This window comes from Macaca nemestrina, chromosome 3 (assembly GCF_043159975.1).
Source record: "Macaca nemestrina isolate mMacNem1 chromosome 3, mMacNem.hap1, whole genome shotgun sequence".
Taxonomy (NCBI): domain Eukaryota; kingdom Metazoa; phylum Chordata; class Mammalia; order Primates; family Cercopithecidae; genus Macaca; species Macaca nemestrina.
This window is the reverse complement of record NC_092127.1, coordinates 74303841-74323889: the sequence shown is the minus strand read 5'-3', so window position 1 is coordinate 74323889 and position 20049 is coordinate 74303841. Positions and strand designations below refer to the sequence as shown.

Genomic DNA, 20049 nt, shown 5'->3' with positions numbered 1-20049 from the left:
ACTTAGAGAGAGTAAAAGAGTGTTGAGAGGTGCGATATGAGGCTGAAAGTTAAGGCTTAATATTATGTGCTTTCTTGACATCTGGCAAAATCAGAAAGACCTTGAATGGCATACCCACAAGTTTTCTCTTACCTTTCTGCTCCAGTGGATAAGGCTTTCTAGTCAAAAATCCTCCTGATTAAATGGACTCATTGCAGTTTCTGCTTATCCCTGAGTAGCGGGTTTTAGTTCCCTATCTGCAGAGGAATTCAGACAAGCCCATCACATCTTCCTGTGGGAACTAGCAATGACCTCTCTCTATTGGTACTCCAAAACCTGCCTCCCACAGCCCCTAATTGTTCACTGTGTTCCTAAGTGCAAGCCCCTGTGGGTCTGCATGGCATGGGATGTCCTCCTCTCTGGGCTGTGAGTACAGTTGATCTCATCTGTCTTGTGTTGAGTGTTATGTGTTCAGGCATTTTTCACAACCCTAGGGTAGGAATCTCTGTCTCACCAATGGGGTGAAAAGAGGACCTCAAAACAATTACACGTGGAGAGTAGTGGTCAGAGCTGTGATGTCTAGTAGCCTTTAGCCACATGCCACTATTGAATGCTTGATATGCGGCAAGTCCTAATTGTTATGTGCCATAAGAGTAAGACTGAGTATGAACACAATAATATAAATATCTCAGTAAACATTTTTATATTAATTGCAAGTTGGTATATTTTACATATATTGTTGTTGAATAAAATATTAAAATGTTTCATTTTTATAATATTCTAAAGTGATTACTGGAAAACTATAAATTATATATGTGGCTTCCATTTGTGACTCATGTTATATTTGTACTCTGCAACTCTGGTTTAGTGAAATGTATTCAGGAAGAGATGCAGGGTAACTTGGGTGTGTGGAAGAGAGAGATTTCTAGAAAGGACTAAAATGTTGGTCTGGTTGGGTGTAGTCATTAAAAAGACAAAAAGATTGAGGAGGAGCCGAAAGTGGATGATGATTTTGCATGTGCTCATTTGAGATGTCAGGCAGATATTTAGTTGAAGATAAACAGTGTAAAGTGGATAATAGGTCTGGAATTCCCGAGGAAGCTTGGGCTGAAGATACAGATTTGGGAGTTGCTAGCTCTGGCATCTAAAGTCATGAATAAATTTCTAGAGCTAGAATGTAGAGCAAACTGAAAAGGTGGATGGTATATATTAAAATGCATAAAAGGGTTAAGTAAATTAGTACTGCTGAACACACTTGAGTATAGGTTAATTATCCTCTAGTGATTACCTACTAGGTGCCAGGCTTTGGTGATATATGAGATTTTAGACATTAGGAAAACAATAACATTTTTTGAATGGAAATTAATCACTTATATAAATATCTTATTTCAGGCAAGAAATGTTGTGTATCTGCAGTTTTAAAGATGCAGAAAACAAGCCGGGCAGCGGTGGTTCATGCCTGTAATCCCAGCACTTTGGGAGGCCAAGGTGGGTGGATCACCTGAGGTAAGGAGTTTGAGACCAGCCTGGCCAACATGGTGAAACCCCATGTCTACTAACAATACAAAAATTAGCTGGGCGTGGTGGCAGACACCTGTAATCCTAGCTATTCGGGAGGCTGAGGCAAGAGAATAGCTTGAACCCAGGAGGCGGAGGTTGCAGTGAGCCAAGATCACACCTCTGCACTCCAGCCTGGGCGACAGAGTGAGACTGTCTCAAAAAAAAAAAAAAAAAAAAAAAAAAAAAAAAAAAGGCAGAAAACAAGAGTGTTTGATATTAATAAATGTAATGGAAAATATATTTAAATATAATAAATCATTTTTATTTGTGGCAAAATCTTACTAGAAGGAGGTGACATTAGAGATAAAGACTTGTGGAGAATTCCGAAAAATTTTCTTGTAATTTTATAGCACTGATTCTTTATAATATATGCCTCTATTATATATGTGTCTCCATATGATACATATGCTGTCATTAAATTTTGTGACTTTGGTTTGAGGAAGTTGCAGCTCTAGATCTGATATTTTTGATAGAATATGTGTTAGGTTGCAAAGAAATTTAAGAGAGCAATATAAAGAGAAATACAAGGGAGATATTCTACTGAATAGATTGACAAAGGAATAGATAGGAGAAAAAGGAAAGAGACTTCAGTAGAATGGACTCAGATGGCACTATTTTACTGTCAATATTATCAGAAAAACAGCAAGGAGAAGTACAAAATTTATTTTTTGATAGTGATGAGGAAGACAGTTTCCCATTTTGACGATATATAATTATATGTTTAAGATTTATATGTTTTATTTTAAAAGGAGTAGGAAAAACATATTCTTTTTGATAAACAAAGAGAGAATGATTCAAATTTTACATGTTGTTAACACATTCCCACCCAACTGCATCAGCATTGTGCTAAGTTATTTAAATGTATTTTCAATTAATGCCTACAAAAACCCAATGAATAATTATTGTCTATCTTTTACTAACTGGCATAGAAAAGCTCCACAAACTGTCCAAGGCCACACAGCTAGTAGCTAGTAAGAGGTAGAACTGGGGTGAGAATTCAGACATTCAAAGCCTGTTCTCATAACCTTGTGGTTATACTTGTTAAGGGTTTAAAATTCAGGGAGTATGTATACAGTGAAGAAAGATAAAAGAAAAGATAAAGAATCAACGATTGATTAAAGCCTTGGATTTCAGAGGAGAAAAAACATGACTCTAGTGACCATACCAGCAGTAGTATTTATTCCGAGGAAGTGAGAACCAATGATACGCTATGCATGTACTACATCTGTTTTTTTTGTTTGTTTGTTTGTTTTTTTAACAATTTCAGTAAATACAGAGTTCTTTCTCTGCTTTTCCCACCCACCTCACTGGCTGACATAGAAAATATAATTTGGGAGATCAAAAACTAGTTGAAATTTCTCAGACACCATATATATGCATATACATTTGCATTATACACATATAATGTGTGTGTGTGTTTGTGTGTGTGTGTGTGTGTCCATAGCTAAGCTGTGTTCTTATTGTTGAAAGAAAATTCTACTTGCAAGACTAACAGATTTTTTTCTTTTTGGAATAATGGGCCAGCATTATTTTTGAGGTACTTCAATAAACAAAACAATTATGTTTTCTAGCCACCAGAAACTGAGCTTTTAAGATATCTTTCCTCCTATACATGTTTTGTGTTGTCTGTAATTAAAAATAAAGCAGTTCTCATGGTAAGTGTGTCACATTATATTAAAATAGTGAGACAGAACAACAAAAACTACACAGGGTCAATGGATGGGTTTGTTAAAATCGAGAGCTACAAAATCTTGTATTGGACTAAAAGCTATTTTTCTAGAAAAAATGTGATAAAAAGAGTATAATTTTTTCTCACTAGCATTCTTTCTTGTTGTTTATTTAATTCTCATTGGGCCATTGTTAAATACAAACAAAATTTGGTTTGGGATCAGTTTTGTAATATAATTTTTGGAGACTGTTACTTGATATGCATACACATTTTGATAAAGACAATAATCAAATATTGTTTTTGCCTTTATCAATGTGAGGTCATCAGTAATTATATCTGTGAATTAGGCAACTGGATTATAAAAAAAGAAAGGAGAGAAACTAGCTTGCTTTAGAATTTTTAAAGAAAGTATGTCATTTAAAGTGGTGAAGAGAACATATAGGATTCTAAGGTGTTGTTATTTCACAGCGATGAGGTATCTATCCCTTTTCAGAAATATTTATTGAGAAACTTCTTTTGCTTTATGGCCCACCATGCTGTTTTTATTGTGGCTTTTGTCAAGACCCCGTCTCTGTATTTATACTGACTATTGAATAGATAACACTGAAAGTTAGTTTGACACCTTATTTGAGAGATTAATATACTACTCTACTTAATTGCTTTGCCTACAGTTTGTGATGCCTTATATTCATTGGTAGAAATTAAAAGAAAGTTTAAACAAACAGCCTGAATTTAGCCTAAGAACTAAAATTCTCCATTTCTGTAACTTCATTGTAATTACTTTTTTATTTATAGATAGCTTAAATAAATTTCATGACTACTAAAACATATATTATTTAAGACCATGAGATCAAATTTATTTAACATTTTAAATAATTACATGTATTAAAATCTTGAGTCAATAATTCTAAAATAGCCAGTGGGTAAAAATTGGGAAAAAACAGCAAGATATTCTTAAATATTAAATTTTTCCTGATTAACTATAATCTCACAGCCCAGAGCTCCTCCTAGTAGTTTATAGTAAGATGAAGATAAATTATATAATTAAAATTTATTTTGTTGTCTTCACTATCAACCTTCATGAGAAATATGTTCACACTGATTAAAGTAACCAAACTGAAAAGACTAGTTGAGTTTGGGGAAAATTTTGCTCCCAGATATCTGTAGACAGCTAACTGATATTGTATACATTATTTAGAAAACAATGAAAATGGCATAAAATGAGTTACACTTTTAAATGCCAGGTGATGGGTGGGAGAACCTTGAGTTACATAGATGGTACTTGAGATGTAAAAAAGTTTCCCTTTGTTCTATAAATATTACTTTTATTCCACTTGAAAAAAAGTTAATCTCTATTTTTAAAAAGAAATAATTATACATTGGAGGAAACTAATGAATAAATCAATCAAAGGTTAGAGCTCTACATGCAGTTACTGTGATTTTAGTGTGCATAATAAAATGCTGTGAAGCACACACTCACTTACGCAATAATAAGGTGGAGAATTGAGCCTCACAGTTAACAGAGAGGAACAACAAAAGTATATGTGATTGACATTCATATCCATGAAAAGCCTTACATGTTTTGAAGAGGGTCAAGATCCTTTCGCTGAGAAACAACAGGAAAACAAACAATCTTAATGAAGTATAAATGTAAAGTTGGATGCTGACTACCCCAATTAGGACACATAAATTTGATGTGTTTGCTTAAAAATCAACAACAAACAACATACAGAAAAATACAGATCTTTGATTTGCTATTATATTATTGCAAGCATAATTTCTCAAATTACAAGAAAAAGTAGTATTATCTACAGCCAACAGAAAAATTACTCTGGAGGAAGCAGAGGTTGTTGGGTAATGTTACCAAAGTCAGTTTGATTTACTGTTCTGTTGAAATTTTACCTTCATGTATTACTGAAAAGTTTAACAAAATATCAATATACCATCATTGACAAATGAGATAAAAATGCAACTAGCCTTACAATAACCTCCAAATAAGAAAATAACCTATAACTCTAAGACAGAAAGAACATTACTTCTCCAGAAATTAATATTTGGGTGGTGTAGCTGAGAAATTGGGTTTAGGTTAGAGAATAAGTGATGTTTGAAGAGGTAAGATTTGGATTATACTTATTTTTTAATAGGCATTAAAAACATAATCTTCTACAATAGTAGATGTACTGGCATATATGAAAAAATTCATGCTTTAAAAAGATTGACATATACTATGTAGAAGGCACACTGCCTCACTATATATGCAAACACACCTTGGTGTTTTCATTCCATATTTTATCAATAAAGCTTTATTTCTACCTCAGATAGTGAAAAATATATAAATACTATATCATTGTCAAGGTGGAAATATCTAGATTATTAGTATGGTAAGTTTCTGGACCCACTTAGAGATGGCCTTAGACTTAATAGTGGTATTATGCAGCTTCATACTCTTCTTTTTCCCCAAAAACTTTAACAGATTTTGCTGGAATCATAATGACAAATTCAATTGGAAAGACATGTGCTGCCAGATAAAATAATATCAGTGAATATGGAAGATAAAATAATATCAGTGAATATGGAAGCTCTCAGACAGTCTCCTCTTACAGGAGGAAAATAAAACACATGGGAAGCTCTAAGTCAAGAAATTAATAGAGAGGAGTCACTGCAGAAAGAAAATATGTGGGCAGATATAATAAAGAATAATTACTCACAATAAGAGTATGGGGTCACATAATTCCTTCTCATAATAAAAGCAAAATTGTTTTTAAGTTCCCAAGGGGAAAATGTTAGCCCTTACTTCAAATACTGAGTTACGACTAACCTCATTTACAGATACCTCACTCATTTTTTCCTTAACGTTTTAACTGGTCACTTGTATATAATCCAGATTATCAGGCGTATATAGAGCATCTGAAACCTTATGCTTAACATAGGAACTGGGCTGTGCTATGATCTATACACTAGAAACTGGATAATGCCACAAACCCCCACATTATCTCCCAGAAGCTTACACAGGGACTGATGCTAGTAATTGTCAATGCGTGCATATATAACAGTTTTCATTTTATGAAAAAGGCTGAAGGAAATTTATTCACACAGTTCTTTGTTGACAATCACAAGTGCTTAAGAATAAAGGTTGTGGATTTTTTTTTTTTTTTTTTTTTTAACACTAAAAGTATCTTGAGAGGCTTGGTTCTTGTCTCCAGTGCTATCTCACTTTCTGCAGTTCCTGTCTCAGCCATGATGGCAGAGGCTGTCCCAGTCTGTGTAGCAGTTTGGATAGTTCCACGTTATGATCTCGGTAGTAATTAGAGAGGAAAGTTCTAGACTGGAAAGAAAAAAAAAGAACTTGAAAAAAGCTCTTCGTTTCATCAAACAGGATTTTGTAATCTATATTTCTTTTTTTTTTTTTTTTTTTTTTTTTTTGAGACGGAGTCTTGCTCTGTCGCCCAGGCTGGAGTGCAGTGGCCGGATCTCAGCTCACTGCAAGCTCCGCCTCCCGGGTTCACGCCATTCTCCTGCCTCAGCCTCCCGAGTAGCTGGGACTACAGGCGCCCACAACCGCGCCCGGCTAATTTTTTGTATTTTTTTTAGTAGAGACAGGGTTTCACCGTGGTCTCGATCTCCTGACCTTGTGATCCGCCCGCCTCGGCCTCCCAAAGTGCTGGGATTACAGGCGTGAGCCACCGCGCCCGGCCGTTTTTTGTATTTCTTAGTAGAGACGGGGTTTCACAGTGTTAGCCAGGATGGTCTCGATCTCTTGACCTCGTGATCCGCCCGTCTCGGCCTCCCAAAGTGCTGGGATTACAGGCTTGAGCCACCGCGCCCGGCCTGTAATCTATATTTCTTAAGGAATATATCTACTACAATATATGTGTCTACAACATATTATATTTCTTGTATTTTTCCTCAAATATCAGTTATTTTTACCCTTTGAAAATATTTGGCGAATGTGTGGCTACAAAATAGAAACAGGACCAGGTGTATCTTATGCGGCTTATCTGTCATTACAGCACATATTCATTGTGGGATATATGAAGTCTACACAGAAAGAAAAAACGATGACAGGAGTATAATACTAGAGATAAATGAGATAAGGACCGCATGAGGAATGAAATTTATAGAAGTAAGATAGATAAACTGACATACATTTTTTGAAAATTGGCTCATAATATAAAAATTAAATGTGAGCATAATCATAAAAACTAAAATTCACTATTACAAACAATAACTTGCAATATTATGCACAATTTTTATACATTTACTCAGAGCTGAAATATATTTTTTTAGTCACTAAGAGCTTTGGGCTTCCAAAATATTATAAGGTCTCTGAAACCTGATCCTTTTTACAATGCTCATGTTTCTAATCATGTTGCAGAGATGGGCCATTATTAGAGAAATGCTAAAAAAATATAAAACATATGAATGGTTTTAGTTCTATAGTTATCTTTCATCTACACAGATTTCTGGAAAACAGGACATTTGTAATTGGACTTTCTTCCCGGGTGTCATTTATCTCATATTATAGCCCAACTGGCAGCGTTCCATCTGTTTGATAAAATTAGAGATGAACACTTTTTCTGTTGCTGGCATAGGTAACAATGGCTCCTTCATTGTTTTCCGTTTGGTCCAAGTTGCACCATCTCTCTTAATCCCTCCTCAATATTTTAACACAAATGGTCTTTTTCCACATAAAACTCCCTTAGCAACTTTTGTGTATACTGTGAAAATGGATTTAAGACAACTACATTTCATCTTGGACCATTCACCAGGTATTTCATTATGTTTCTTCCCTTAAACCAGATTGTAAACACTTCACATTTCGGATAAGATGTTTATAGTAGTAGTGGGAACATTACATTTATTTCTTGGTAGATTAAAGTGATTTCTGAAACCCTTTTGAAATTATTGAGTTCAAAAATGTAGCTTAAGGACCTTCTGGTACATCTATTTCCATAGTAACCCATGAATCATCTGCATCGCCCTTTGCCCACCTTGCCGTAAGAGAAATATGTATGATACCTGGCTGAGCCAATTGCTGACTGGTTTTCCAAGCCTGTTCTACAAGATAAGGCATTTCTTCTCACATCCTCACTTCTATTGAAATATTTTCCTGCCATTTTCTGGTTTCGTTTGTCATTGTTTTATATTTTTATGTCCCTATTACAAATCAGTGGATATAACTAATTTATTTATCCTGTAATAAATCTGGGTTCATAACTGTTTTGTCTTTGTATTCTTTCCATTGCTTAGTCCAGTTCCACCTGTGATGTAGGCCTTGAATATCTGTATTGAATATATAATAATGATGCTTTAATATTTTATCCAAAATCACTTGTTTAGTAAACTAAGTGCTTTACATTTGGAAATGAGTCACTTTTTAGTAAATATTTATGTTTGAATTGCATTCAAACAGCAAAGAATTTCTAGGAATGTATATTAATCCTTAATACCTATCTATCAATCTATATCTATCTATCTATCTATCTATCTATCTATCTATTATCTATGTATCAATGATCTCTATCATCCTCTAAGTATATACAATTATTAATTGCAAAGAAAGAGCAGAGAAAGAAAGGAAGCAAATTTCTTGTTACTAGTTTTGAAATAGCTGTTTGCAAATATTTTTGCTAGAGTAATTCAAAGATTAAGAAAATATTACCTCTGGATCCATAGGTGGATATTTTCGTCCTTTGCTTTTTCCAAGGCATTTTGTCTTTCCTCCTTCCAGTAATTGACACCAAAAACCCTTTTGGGGATCAAACCTACAATACATAAAACATATAATGATTACAAATTGTGTGCAGAATTTTCAGTGAGACAGCCTCACCAATTGAATAAAGGAAATGTATTTTTGTATGCCCATTGATTTAATTTAATTCATTTTTCCAGATATTTATTTAGCTGATTTGAGAGAGGCTAAACTGAGATGAAAGAAGCTATATATTATGATGCATTTTAAGTAACTATACTCTAATGAAAAAAAGAAATAGATCCTTAGTTTAATTTTACATTAAATTTTTAACAAGTTCCTTAGCTTACCTATGAATCCATAAAAGATCAAAGACCAATAGCTAAAATTACAGCCCATATATAAATGAACTTTAGGATACTTTATTTACTTATGGAGGTGATTTCAAAGATATGTTAACAGATTTATTTGAAATCATTCACTGGTATACATTAAAGGGGTAGAATGTAATGTAGGTATAGTTCTGTGAATATAAATGTGAATTAAAGCTTTCAATTCAGAAAATATTGCATTTTTTTATAGTTCAAAATGCTTACACTTTTCAAAAAACAAATTAGAAGTGTAAAAATAAAGTGGAAGATTAGACAACCTCTTGTTTCTCTTGTTGAACGCAGATACTCTGTTAGATAATTCAGGTACCCATATTCTTAAAGAAAACTAATGCTGTTTTGCTCCCATAGCTGCACTGAGTTACAAAAGAAAGGATGTGTGGCCTAATCCTTTTTTAAAAGTCAAATATATAAGAATTTTTGTTTAGGACTAACAGGAGAGGAAAAACGGAAGAATGAACCAAATAAGAAGGGAAATTTTAAGTTCATTACTACGGGACTTGCTGCATGCATAAAACATCGAAAAGGTTTGCGTTTTTGTTGCTCAGCAGATGTTTTAGAAGGATGAAGCATAATTGACTGGGATGTAAAGTTAATTAGTTGCAGAATATTTTGTTGCCCTGGGCCCATTCCTATAATACCGGTGCACCTGCAATTTGCTTCTGCACATATGTGAATTCATTTAGGGGGAGAGGGAAGTTTTCTTCACAGTTCCCTGCCCAACCTATTATTGGAGACCTGAACCTTGCAGTCCAAGTTGTCCTAGTACATGTTGTAAATTAAAATTAAATACATCACTAGTTAAATGGATAAAAGAAAGACAGAGTCATTTCCAACCTGGACTTTTCAATCTGCTCTCTGCCTATCACAGTCCTTTCTCCTGTTTTCATTAATTTCCCAAGAGGAAAGACAATTCAGCGTGCTGTATAAAATGAGATGAGGAAGTTGGCATAACAGTGCCCCTAAACATTGTTTTCTGCCTCAGGATGAGAATAGTTAACTGCATTAAGGTAAAATACAACCCTGGCAGCAAAGCCAACATATTTATACACATGCTGAGAGCATCTCCTTTGCTCTCAGGTAGGGCCTTGGTCTCAGGATGGGCCGTGGTCTCTCCTTGTTTTCCACAGTAGCTGTTGTGAGGCACAGCTTAATACAATCAGAGAAAGGAGAGCCATCCAGAATACTGAAAGTCATTTTTTTTCTTAGATAGGGTTGTCATAACCTTGAATCTACATGATTTTGCTGTACTGGTTTCATTTATTGCATTGGCAACTTCATATGCCTTACGTCTAACAAAGGACATTTATCCTCTCTAAGTTACATCAATTCATTGCTTTATGGTTTTACTTTAGTAGGCATGAAATTGTGAAATTAACATGCAAAATCTTCCTCAATATAACTGTTAGGCAACTTTTAGCACATGAGTTGGTTGTGGTTTGAGTTTTTTTATTCTATGGTTATTACTTTTTGTGATGTGTGAGACATATTAAAACCATATATTTTGTACTTGTTTGTAATCTCTCCTTCAAAAGTGTAATTTTACAGGTTTATTGAGCCATAAGCAATTATTTGTCATAAACAGGATAGAAACATTACCTCAACTACTGCTGAGAGGCAGGGAAAAAAGGCCAACATCAGTAACTATTAATACAAACATATTATAGGAAGCTTTGTTTACTTAATTAACATGAATATGCCTTGTGTTGTTGTTATTTCCATGTGTAGGTAAAAACTTCATTAAGGTTGTTTTAGTGGATAAGGAACAACCCAATCTTATTACTGCTTTTCCTGTTCCTCTGTTAGCCTCTCTAATTGTCTAATTGCTGATTCTAATCTGCTGTGAAATGGGAAATTATACAATTGCACTTGTTAGAATTTTATCTAAAATTTAACAGGTTGTGTATCAGACTTTGTGGGAGAGGCTTTTATGAGTAAAGTATAATCTCTTTTAAGGTGTCTTTTGGCTGCTTGTTTTTGTTTGTCATTTTTCTTCTTTTACATTTCTCCCCATTTTTAATTATAAACATATATGGTTTTATTTTCCCAAGATGATAGCAATCATATCTCCCATCCCACATTCTTTCCCACTGGTGATGTTGCCCCACCCCATCAAGAGGTGCTGTCTTGTTTTTCTCCCCTTGGATTTAGACTGGCTTTACTGACTATTATAACAAGTAGAATATAGCCTAAGTTAAACTGTGTGACTTGCAGGTCTAGGTTAGAGAAGGACTTGGCTGTCTTGGACCACATGCTCCCTTGACTTATTGCTCCCTCTTGGAACACAGCCACCACAGTGTGAGGAAGCCAAGTCATCCAGGAGGCCTCATGGACAGTCACCAACCCACTGATCTCAGCCTTTGAGCCATGCCAGTCCAGGATTCAGAGATGTGAGTGAAGGAGACTCCAGATGATTTCAGGTCCCAGTCATCTGAGTCAAAGTCAGATATTCAAGTCTTCCAGGCTGTGGCTCTAAACATCATGAGCAAAGACAAGCCATCCTTCTGTATCCTGTCTAATTCCTACCCACAGATTCCATGAGCATAATAAAATAATGGTCATTATAAGCCACTAGGCTTTGGGATGGTTTGTCATGCAACAATAAATAGCTGGAACAGTATACATGATTATATTTGGTTATAAATAATTCAATAAATACAGAATAAAACACGAATATACTCATTTCCCAATTCTGCCCTAAATATTGCATTTCATTTCTAAACTGTAAATTATGTGAAAAAGGAGACAATATCATTTTCACCTTTGTAACCTAAATTTCTAGGACACTTTCTGCACAGGTAGGCAAGTAAAAAATTTACTTAATCAAACTGGTGCAGGGAAAACTCACAAAAAGAAGAATTTACAATAATATAAAATATACTTTATAAAATAAAGTATCTCTGGTATTTAAAAGAGAAACACTACATGGCCGGGTGTGGTGGCTCACGCCTGTAATCCCAGCACTTTGGGAGGCCGAGGTGGGTGGATCACGAGGTCAGGAGATCAAGACCATCCTGGCTAACACGGTGAAACTCCATCTCTACTAAAAATACAAAAAATTAGCCGGGCATGGTGGCGCCCGCCTGTAGTCCCAGTTACTCGGGAGGCTGAGGCAGGAGAATGGCGTGAACCCGGGAGGCGGAGTTTGCAGTGAGCCAAGATCACTCCACCGCACTCCAGCCTGGGTGACAGAGCGAGACTCCGTCTCAAAAAAAAAAAAAAAAAAAAAAAAAAAATTTAAAAATAAATAAATAAATAAATAAATAAAAGAGAAACACTGCATGATTGATGAGGAGATTCCTTTGATTGCTTGTAGGTAGCATAGGATGTATAAATTCCAGCTAGTATTAATGATGTTATATATACACCTACCAGTGATAATTTATGATGGCAAATAATAGAAATGAAATCAAGCATGACAATAGACTCACGTTAGTGCTTCAGAGTAATTATAATGAGGTGTAACTCCCAGAAACTTCTGGACTTCATCCATCACAGTAGCTGGGTCAGATCTCAGCTGCTGTCCATCAATAATTAGCAACTGTAAAGTCAGAAATAATCACTTTCTGAAGAACAAAATTAAATTGAATAGACTGTGATGCCTTCCTTTACCTGGTGTGGCATTCATAAATTAGATCAGTGTGGATGGGAAGCAAATATGCCCTACTTAGAATACATTTGAATGTTTATTATTCTTCCATCTTTCCACATAAACAATAAAGTTTGCCATAGGCATCATTTCTTGTGAATTATCAAGTTATAGCCCTTAACTTGCTTTTTGTAAATCAGAAGTAAACATAGACACTTTCTTGATTTAGTACTTCAGTAGAAACATAATTTTCCATTTGTTGTGTGATCAGATAATCATCCAGCCTACCAAATTCCTATTAGTAACCCTGGAGCTTAGGGCTCAGAAATAGTGGTCATCCAAATGAAAATCACTCATCTAATCTTAAAAAAACAAGACAGAGGGAGGAGGGAAATGTTGGTCCCTGCCTTACTGATCATTGGATCACTGCCCTAGAATATCATAATTGTCAAAGGAATACTGGAAAAGACCAGGCACAGTGGCTCACACTGGTAATCCCAGCACTTTGGGAGGCCCAGGCGAGTGGATCACTTGAGGTCAGGAGTTCGAGACCAGCCTGACCAACAAGGTGAAACCCCATCTCCATTAAAAATACAAAAATTAGCCAGGTGTGGTGGCAGACACCTGTTATCCCAGCTACTTGGGAGGCTGAGACAGGAGAATTGCTTGAACCCAGGAGGCCAAGGTTGCAGTGAGCCAAGATCGCGCCACTGCACTCCAGCCTGGGTGATGGAGCGAGACTCCGTCTCCAAGAAAAAAGAATACTGGAAAAAGGTCAATGGTAAGGCCCAGCTACTAGCATTTCAACTTACCCTGAGCTGGAAGACAGAATGTAAAATTATGCTTTTTTCATTATGTCTCTGCCAGGTTTTGATATCAGGATGATGCTGGCCTTATAAAATGAGTTAGGGAGGAGTCCCTCCTTGTACCTCTGGTAGAATTCAGCTGTGAAGCAGTCTGATCCTGTCTTTTGTTTTTTTGTTTTTGGTATTTTTGGTGGTAGGCTATTAATTACTGCCTCAATTTTAGAACTTGTTATTGGTCTACTCAGGAATTTGACTTCTTCCTGGTTTAGTCTTGGGAAGGTGTATGTGTCCAGGAATTTATCCATTTCTTCTAGATTTTCTAGTTTCTTTGCACAGAGGCATTTATAGTATTCTCTGATGATAGTTGTATTTCTGTGGGATCAATGGTAATATCCCCTTTATCATTTTTTATTGTGTCTATTTGATTCTTCTCTCTTTTCTTCTTCATTAGTCTAGCTAGTGGTCCATATATTTTCTTAATCTTTTCAAAAAACCAGCTCTTGGATTCATGGATTTTTTGAAGGGTTTTTCGTGTCTCTACCTCCTTCAGTTCTGCTCTAATTTTCTAATTTTACTTATTTCTTGTCTTCTGCTAGCTTTTGAATTTGTTTGCTCTTGCTTCTTTAGTTCTTTTAACTATGATGTTAGAGTGTTGATTTTAGATCTTTCCAGCTTTCTGTTGTTGTCATTTAGTGGTATAAATTTCCCTCTTAACACTGCTTTACCTGTGTACCAGTGATTCTGGTATGTTGTCTCTTTATTCTCATTTGTTTCAAAGAATTTCTTTATTTCTGCCTTAATTTTGTTATTTATCCAGTAGTCATCCAGGAGTAGGTTGTTCAGTTTCCACATAGTTGTGCGGTTTTGAGTGAGTTTCTTAATCTTGAGTTGTAATTTGATTGCACTGTAGTCTGAGAGACTGTTTGTTATGATTTCCATTCTTTCGCACTTGCTGAGGAGAGTTTTACTTCCAATTATGTCGTCAATTTTAGAATACATGCTATATGGTGCGGAGAAGAATGTATATTCTGTTGATTTGGAGTGGAGAGTTCTGTAGATGTCTATTAGGTCCACTTAATCCAGAGCTGAGTTCAATTCCTGGATATCCTTGTTAATTTTCTGTCTCATTGTTCTGTCTAATATTGATGGTGCAGTGTTAAAGTCAACCACCATTATTTTGTGGGAGTCTGAATGTCCTGTAGGTCTCTAAGCACTTGTTATATGAATCTGGGTGCACCTGTATTTGGTGCATATATATTTAGGACAGTTAGCTCTTCTTGTTGTGTTGATCCCTTTACCATTATGTAATGTCCTTCTTTGTCTTTTTGGATCTTTGATGGTTTAAAGTCTGTTTTATCAGAGACTAGGATTGCAACCTCTGCATTTTTCTTTTTCTTTTTTTGGCTTTCCATTTATTTTGTAAATATTCCTCCATTATTTTATTTTAAGCCTATGTGTGTCTTTGCATGTGAGATGGGTCTCCTGAATACAGCACACCAATGAGCCTTGACTATTTATCCAATTTGTCAATCTGTGTCTTTGAATTGGGGCATTTAGCCCATTTACATTTAAGGTTAATATTGTTATGTGTGAATTTGAATCCGTTATCATGATGCTAGCTGGTTATTTTGTACATTAGTTAATACAGTTTCTTCATAGTGTCATTGGTCTTTATATTTTGATGTGTTTTTGCAGGGCTGGTGCAGGTTTTTCCTTTCCATATTGAGTGCTTCCATCAGGAGCTCTTGTAAGGCAGGCCTGGTGATGACAAAATCCCTCAGTATTTGCTTCTCATTAAATAATTTTATTTCTCTTTTGCTTATGAAACTTAGTGTGGCTGAATATGAAATTATTTTTTCTGTTTGAAAATTCTTTTCTTTAAGGATGTTGAATATTGGTCCCCACTCTCTTCTGGCTTATAGGGTTTCTGCAGAGATCTGCTGTTAGTCTGATGGGCTTCCCTTTGTAGGTAACCTGACCTTTCTCTCTGGATGCCCTTAACATTTTTTTCTTCATTTCAACCTTGGAGAATCTGACGACTATGTGTCTTAAGGTTGGTCTTCTCATGGAGTATCTTAGTGATGATCTCTGTATTTCCTGAATTTGAATGTTGGCCTGTCTTGCTAGGTAGGGGAAGTTCTCTTGGATAATATCCTGAATTGTGTTTTCCAACTTGGTTCCATTCTTCCTGTCACATTCAAGTACACCAATCAGTTGTAGATTTGGTCTTTTCACATAGTCCCACATTTCTTGGGGGCTTCTTTCATTCCTTTTTATTCTTTGTTCTCTAATCTTGTCCTCACACCTTATTTCCGTAAGTTGATCTTCAATCTCTGATAGCTTTTATTCTGCTTGATTGATTCAGCTATTGATACTTGTGTATGCTTCACAAAGTTCTCATGCTGCATTTTTTCAGCTCGATTAGGCCATTTAGGTTCCTCTCCAAACTGGTTATTCTAGTTAGCAGTTCCTGTAATATTTATCAAGTTCTTAACTTCCTTGCATTGGGTTACAACATGTTCCTTTAGCTGATAGGAGTTTGTTATTACCCACCTTCTGAAGCCTATTTCTGTCAATTCATCAATCTCATTCTGTGTCCAGTTTTGTGCCCTTGCTGGAGAGGAGCTGCAATCATTTGGAGGAGAAGAGGCACTCTGTTTTTTGAAATTTTCATCATTTTTTACTGGTTTTTCCTCATCTTCATGAATTTATCTACCTTTGATCTTTGGGGCTGACAACCTTTGGATGGGGTTTTGTGTAGGAGTACTTTATGTTGATGTTGATGTTTCATATGGAACCAAAAAAGAACCCGTATAGCCAAGACAATCCTAAGCAAAAAGAACAAAGCTGAAGGCATCATGCTACCTGACTTCAAACTATACTACAAGGCTACAGTAACCAAACAAACATGGTACTGGTACCAAAACAGATATACGGACCAATGAAACAGAACAGAGGCCTCAGAAATAACACCACACATCTACAACCATCTGATCTTTGACAAACCTGACAAAAACAAGCAATGAGGAAAGGATTCCCTATTTAATAAATGGTGTTGGGGAAACTGGCTAGCCATATGCAAAAAATTGAAACTGGACCCCTTCCTTACACTTTCTACAAAAATTAACTCAAGATGGATTAAAGATTTATGTGTAAGACCTAAAACCATGAAAATCCTAGAAGAAAACCTAGGCAATGCCACTCAGGACATAGGAATGGGCAAAGACTTCATGACTAAAACACCCAAAGCAACGGCAACAAAAGCCAAAATTAACAAATGGGATCTAATTAAACTAAAGAGCTTCTGCGCAGCAAAAGAAACTATCGTCAGAGTGAACAGGCAACCTACAGAATGGGAGAAAATTTTTGCAATCTATCCATCTGACAAAGGGCTAATATCCAGAATCCACAAGGAACTTAAACAAATTTACAAGAAAAACACAATCTCATCAAGAAGTGGCAAAGGATATGAACAGACACTTCTCAAAAGAAGACATTTATGCGATCAACAAACATGGAAAAAAGCTTATCATCACTATTTATTAGAGAAATGCAAATCAAAACCACAATGAGATACCATCTCATGCCAGTTAGAATGGTGATCATTAAAAAGTCAGGAAATAACAGACGCTGGAGAGAATGTGGAGAAATAGGAACGCTTTTACATTGTTGGTGGAGCATAAGTTAGTTCAACCATTGTGGAAGACAGTATGGCAATTCCTCAAGGATTTAGAGCCAGAGCTAGCACTTGACCCAGAAATCCCATTACTGGGTATATACCTAAAAGATTATAAATCATTCTAATATAAAGTCACATGCACCTGTATGTTCATTGCAGCACTATTCACAATAGAAAAGACTTGGAACCAGCCCCATGCCCACCAATTTTAGACTGGATAAAGGAAATATGGCACATATATACCATAGAATACTATGCAGACATAATAAAGGATGAGTTCATGTCCTTTGCAGGGACATGGATGAAGCTGGAAACCATCATTGTCAGCAAACTAACACTGGAACAGAAAACCAAATACCACATGTTCTCAGTTATAAGTGGGAATTGAACAATGAGAACATATAGGCACAGCGAGGGGAACATCACACACTGTGTCCTGTCAGGGGTGTGCGGCAAGGCGAGGGATAGCATTAGGAGAAACATCTAATGTAGATGACGGATTGATGGGTGCAGCGAACCACCATGACACATGTATACTTATGTAACAAACCTGCATATTCTGCACACCTACCCCAGAACTTAAAAGTTTTTTTTTTAAAGATCAATACAAAAAAAATATATGGATGCCTTTTTTCAAATCCTTATTTCTTGGTCTATCTCATGTTCCTGTAGCCATTATAACACCCCCCATTTGGCAGCCTAGTGAATGACCTTCTTTCCTTATAAGGGTCATACAGAACAAACATCATGTAGTTATCTGCATGTGGTGTTTCATAAAGTTGTTGTCTAACTGGCTGTTGTACTGGTAGTTGAGAGTTGTTGCCTGTAAATCACATGATGTCTCCTGTGGAGAACTTATCACTCTGAGACTAGCTACTATTCAAAAGAAGATTGCAAGAATGTGTTTTAGAGATATTTATCATGTTAATAGTATTAATAAAATTAAAAATGTAAAATGCACACTTCTTCCTTACTTATAATTGTCTCTGATTATAAATCACCGTCTGTGGCAATGTTCATTCACATTTTCTGCTTGTCAGTGCAACACAATCATGATAAGCACAAGAAAGTAATTTCAGGACATTATGATAAAATATAAAATTTCAGGACATTATAATAAAATAAACAGAAGAAAGTAATTTCAGGACATTACCTGAGAAGTAGCAAAGTAAGTTAGCCATCTTTCTATGTGGACTGCATACCATCCAGGTACTAGGCATCTTCTCTGCAAAGTTTTTAAGTCAGATGGAGCCCAATGTCCTGCTGAAATAACTTCATAGAAATTGAACCTCAGAGCAGCTGGATCTTCATGTGATCGTTGGTGCTTTAACAAGAAAGTCAATTGTAAAGTTAGTTTTTTCCATGCCTGTGTAGATATGCATATGTGTATAGGTGAGCACATGCATGTGTGTGCTTGGTGTGTTTGTATAAGTGTGTGTGTGTCCTTTACGTCACAAAAAATAACAAATTAAATACTTAATTTTAGAATAAAAAAATGAACGAAATGAAATAGAAAGACAACTGCATACACTGGAACACCCATTGGCATACTGCTTATTTTAAAGTAAGTTAAAGTATAAGCCTTCACTATATATCAAGTGCTTTGCACATAAACTTGTAGTTATACGTCTAAAGTGGTTAGGTGCAAGGCAGAGATAGGATGTGAGGATTTTCTTCATGGATATTATTAAGAATGAGAAGATGTCAGAGACCAGACAAATCAAGCCTGATGAAAAAATTAGATTTTGCAAAAACAGTCTTTTTAAGAGTAGTCATCCATGTTTCTTGGGCCATCATTTCATTACAGCCATTCCTTCAGATTCTCACATTTTCCCAATACCCCTGTGTAGCAGGTGCTATGGGTACAGAGAAAGCTGCTGTCCATTTCTCATGCTTGTTTAGGTGTCATATTCATATTGATGTCACCCAAGGTCCTTTCTGTTTGCTCTCACATGGGTTTCTACCTAAACCTGCTAATTTACGAATACTGCTTCACTTCTACTTTTCAGTATCAAATCCTGAGTCACATCAAACTATCATTGGTCAAACAGGAGACAGCCCAGCTCAGTGAGAGATAAATTTAACAGTCAATACAATTTAACAAGCATTATTTAAGCTTCTTTCCAGAACAAAGATCTGAAATAGATCCTGGAGATAAAAAGATATAAGACACAACCAGTCTCTTCAAAGAAATCAGATCTAGTGTGGGAGACAACAGATAGGAATAAAGTTGTATATCTGACATATTTGATTAGAGGTGGAAGTTACTTGCTGTGACAGCCAGATCAGTAAGTGATTAATTCTGACTCCAGCATGAAAGGAGTTTTCAATGGTTGAAGCTTTTGAGCTAAAATGTAAGGAGAAAGATTGTGAGAATCAGAAAAAAAACAACAACAAAACACCAAACACAGATGAAAACTAAGAGGACTTCATCATCTAAGGTAAGTTTGAGCGAAGGTAGATGAGGTGTGTGGGAATAAGTGTTGTGAGACTTCTGAAAGTGAATTTGAAGAAATTCTAGCGTAGGGTAAAGGTGGAAGTATACGGGTCCCTGCTTATAACTGTGTAATGGCTGGCCTTATGTGTGAGTGATGGATCTTATGTGCTAGTTAGAAATAAAAATAACTAGAAAAGTAAAGATGATTAGGAAATGGTGAATGGTTAAAGAATAATTAATAAGTGGCAC

At 35.7% G+C, this 20049-nt stretch overlaps 1 protein-coding gene across 1 annotated transcript in view; it reads right to left on the bottom strand.

Moving 5' to 3' along the window:
• Positions 1–4094: 4094 nt before the first annotated feature.
• LOC105486211 (N-deacetylase and N-sulfotransferase 4) overlaps positions 4095–20049 on the bottom strand; it is a 291093-nt gene continuing 275138 nt past the window's right edge. Inside the window, exons 11-14 of the mRNA XM_011748923.3 lie at positions 18517–18687; positions 12721–12830; positions 8871–8973; positions 4095–6533 (exon numbers count right to left, since the gene is read on the bottom strand). Coding sequence (XP_011747225.2) covers positions 6414–6533; positions 8871–8973; positions 12721–12830; positions 18517–18687 — 504 coding nt within the window. The 3' untranslated portion in view covers positions 4095–6413. The remainder of the gene's footprint in view (positions 6534–8870; positions 8974–12720; positions 12831–18516; positions 18688–20049) is intronic.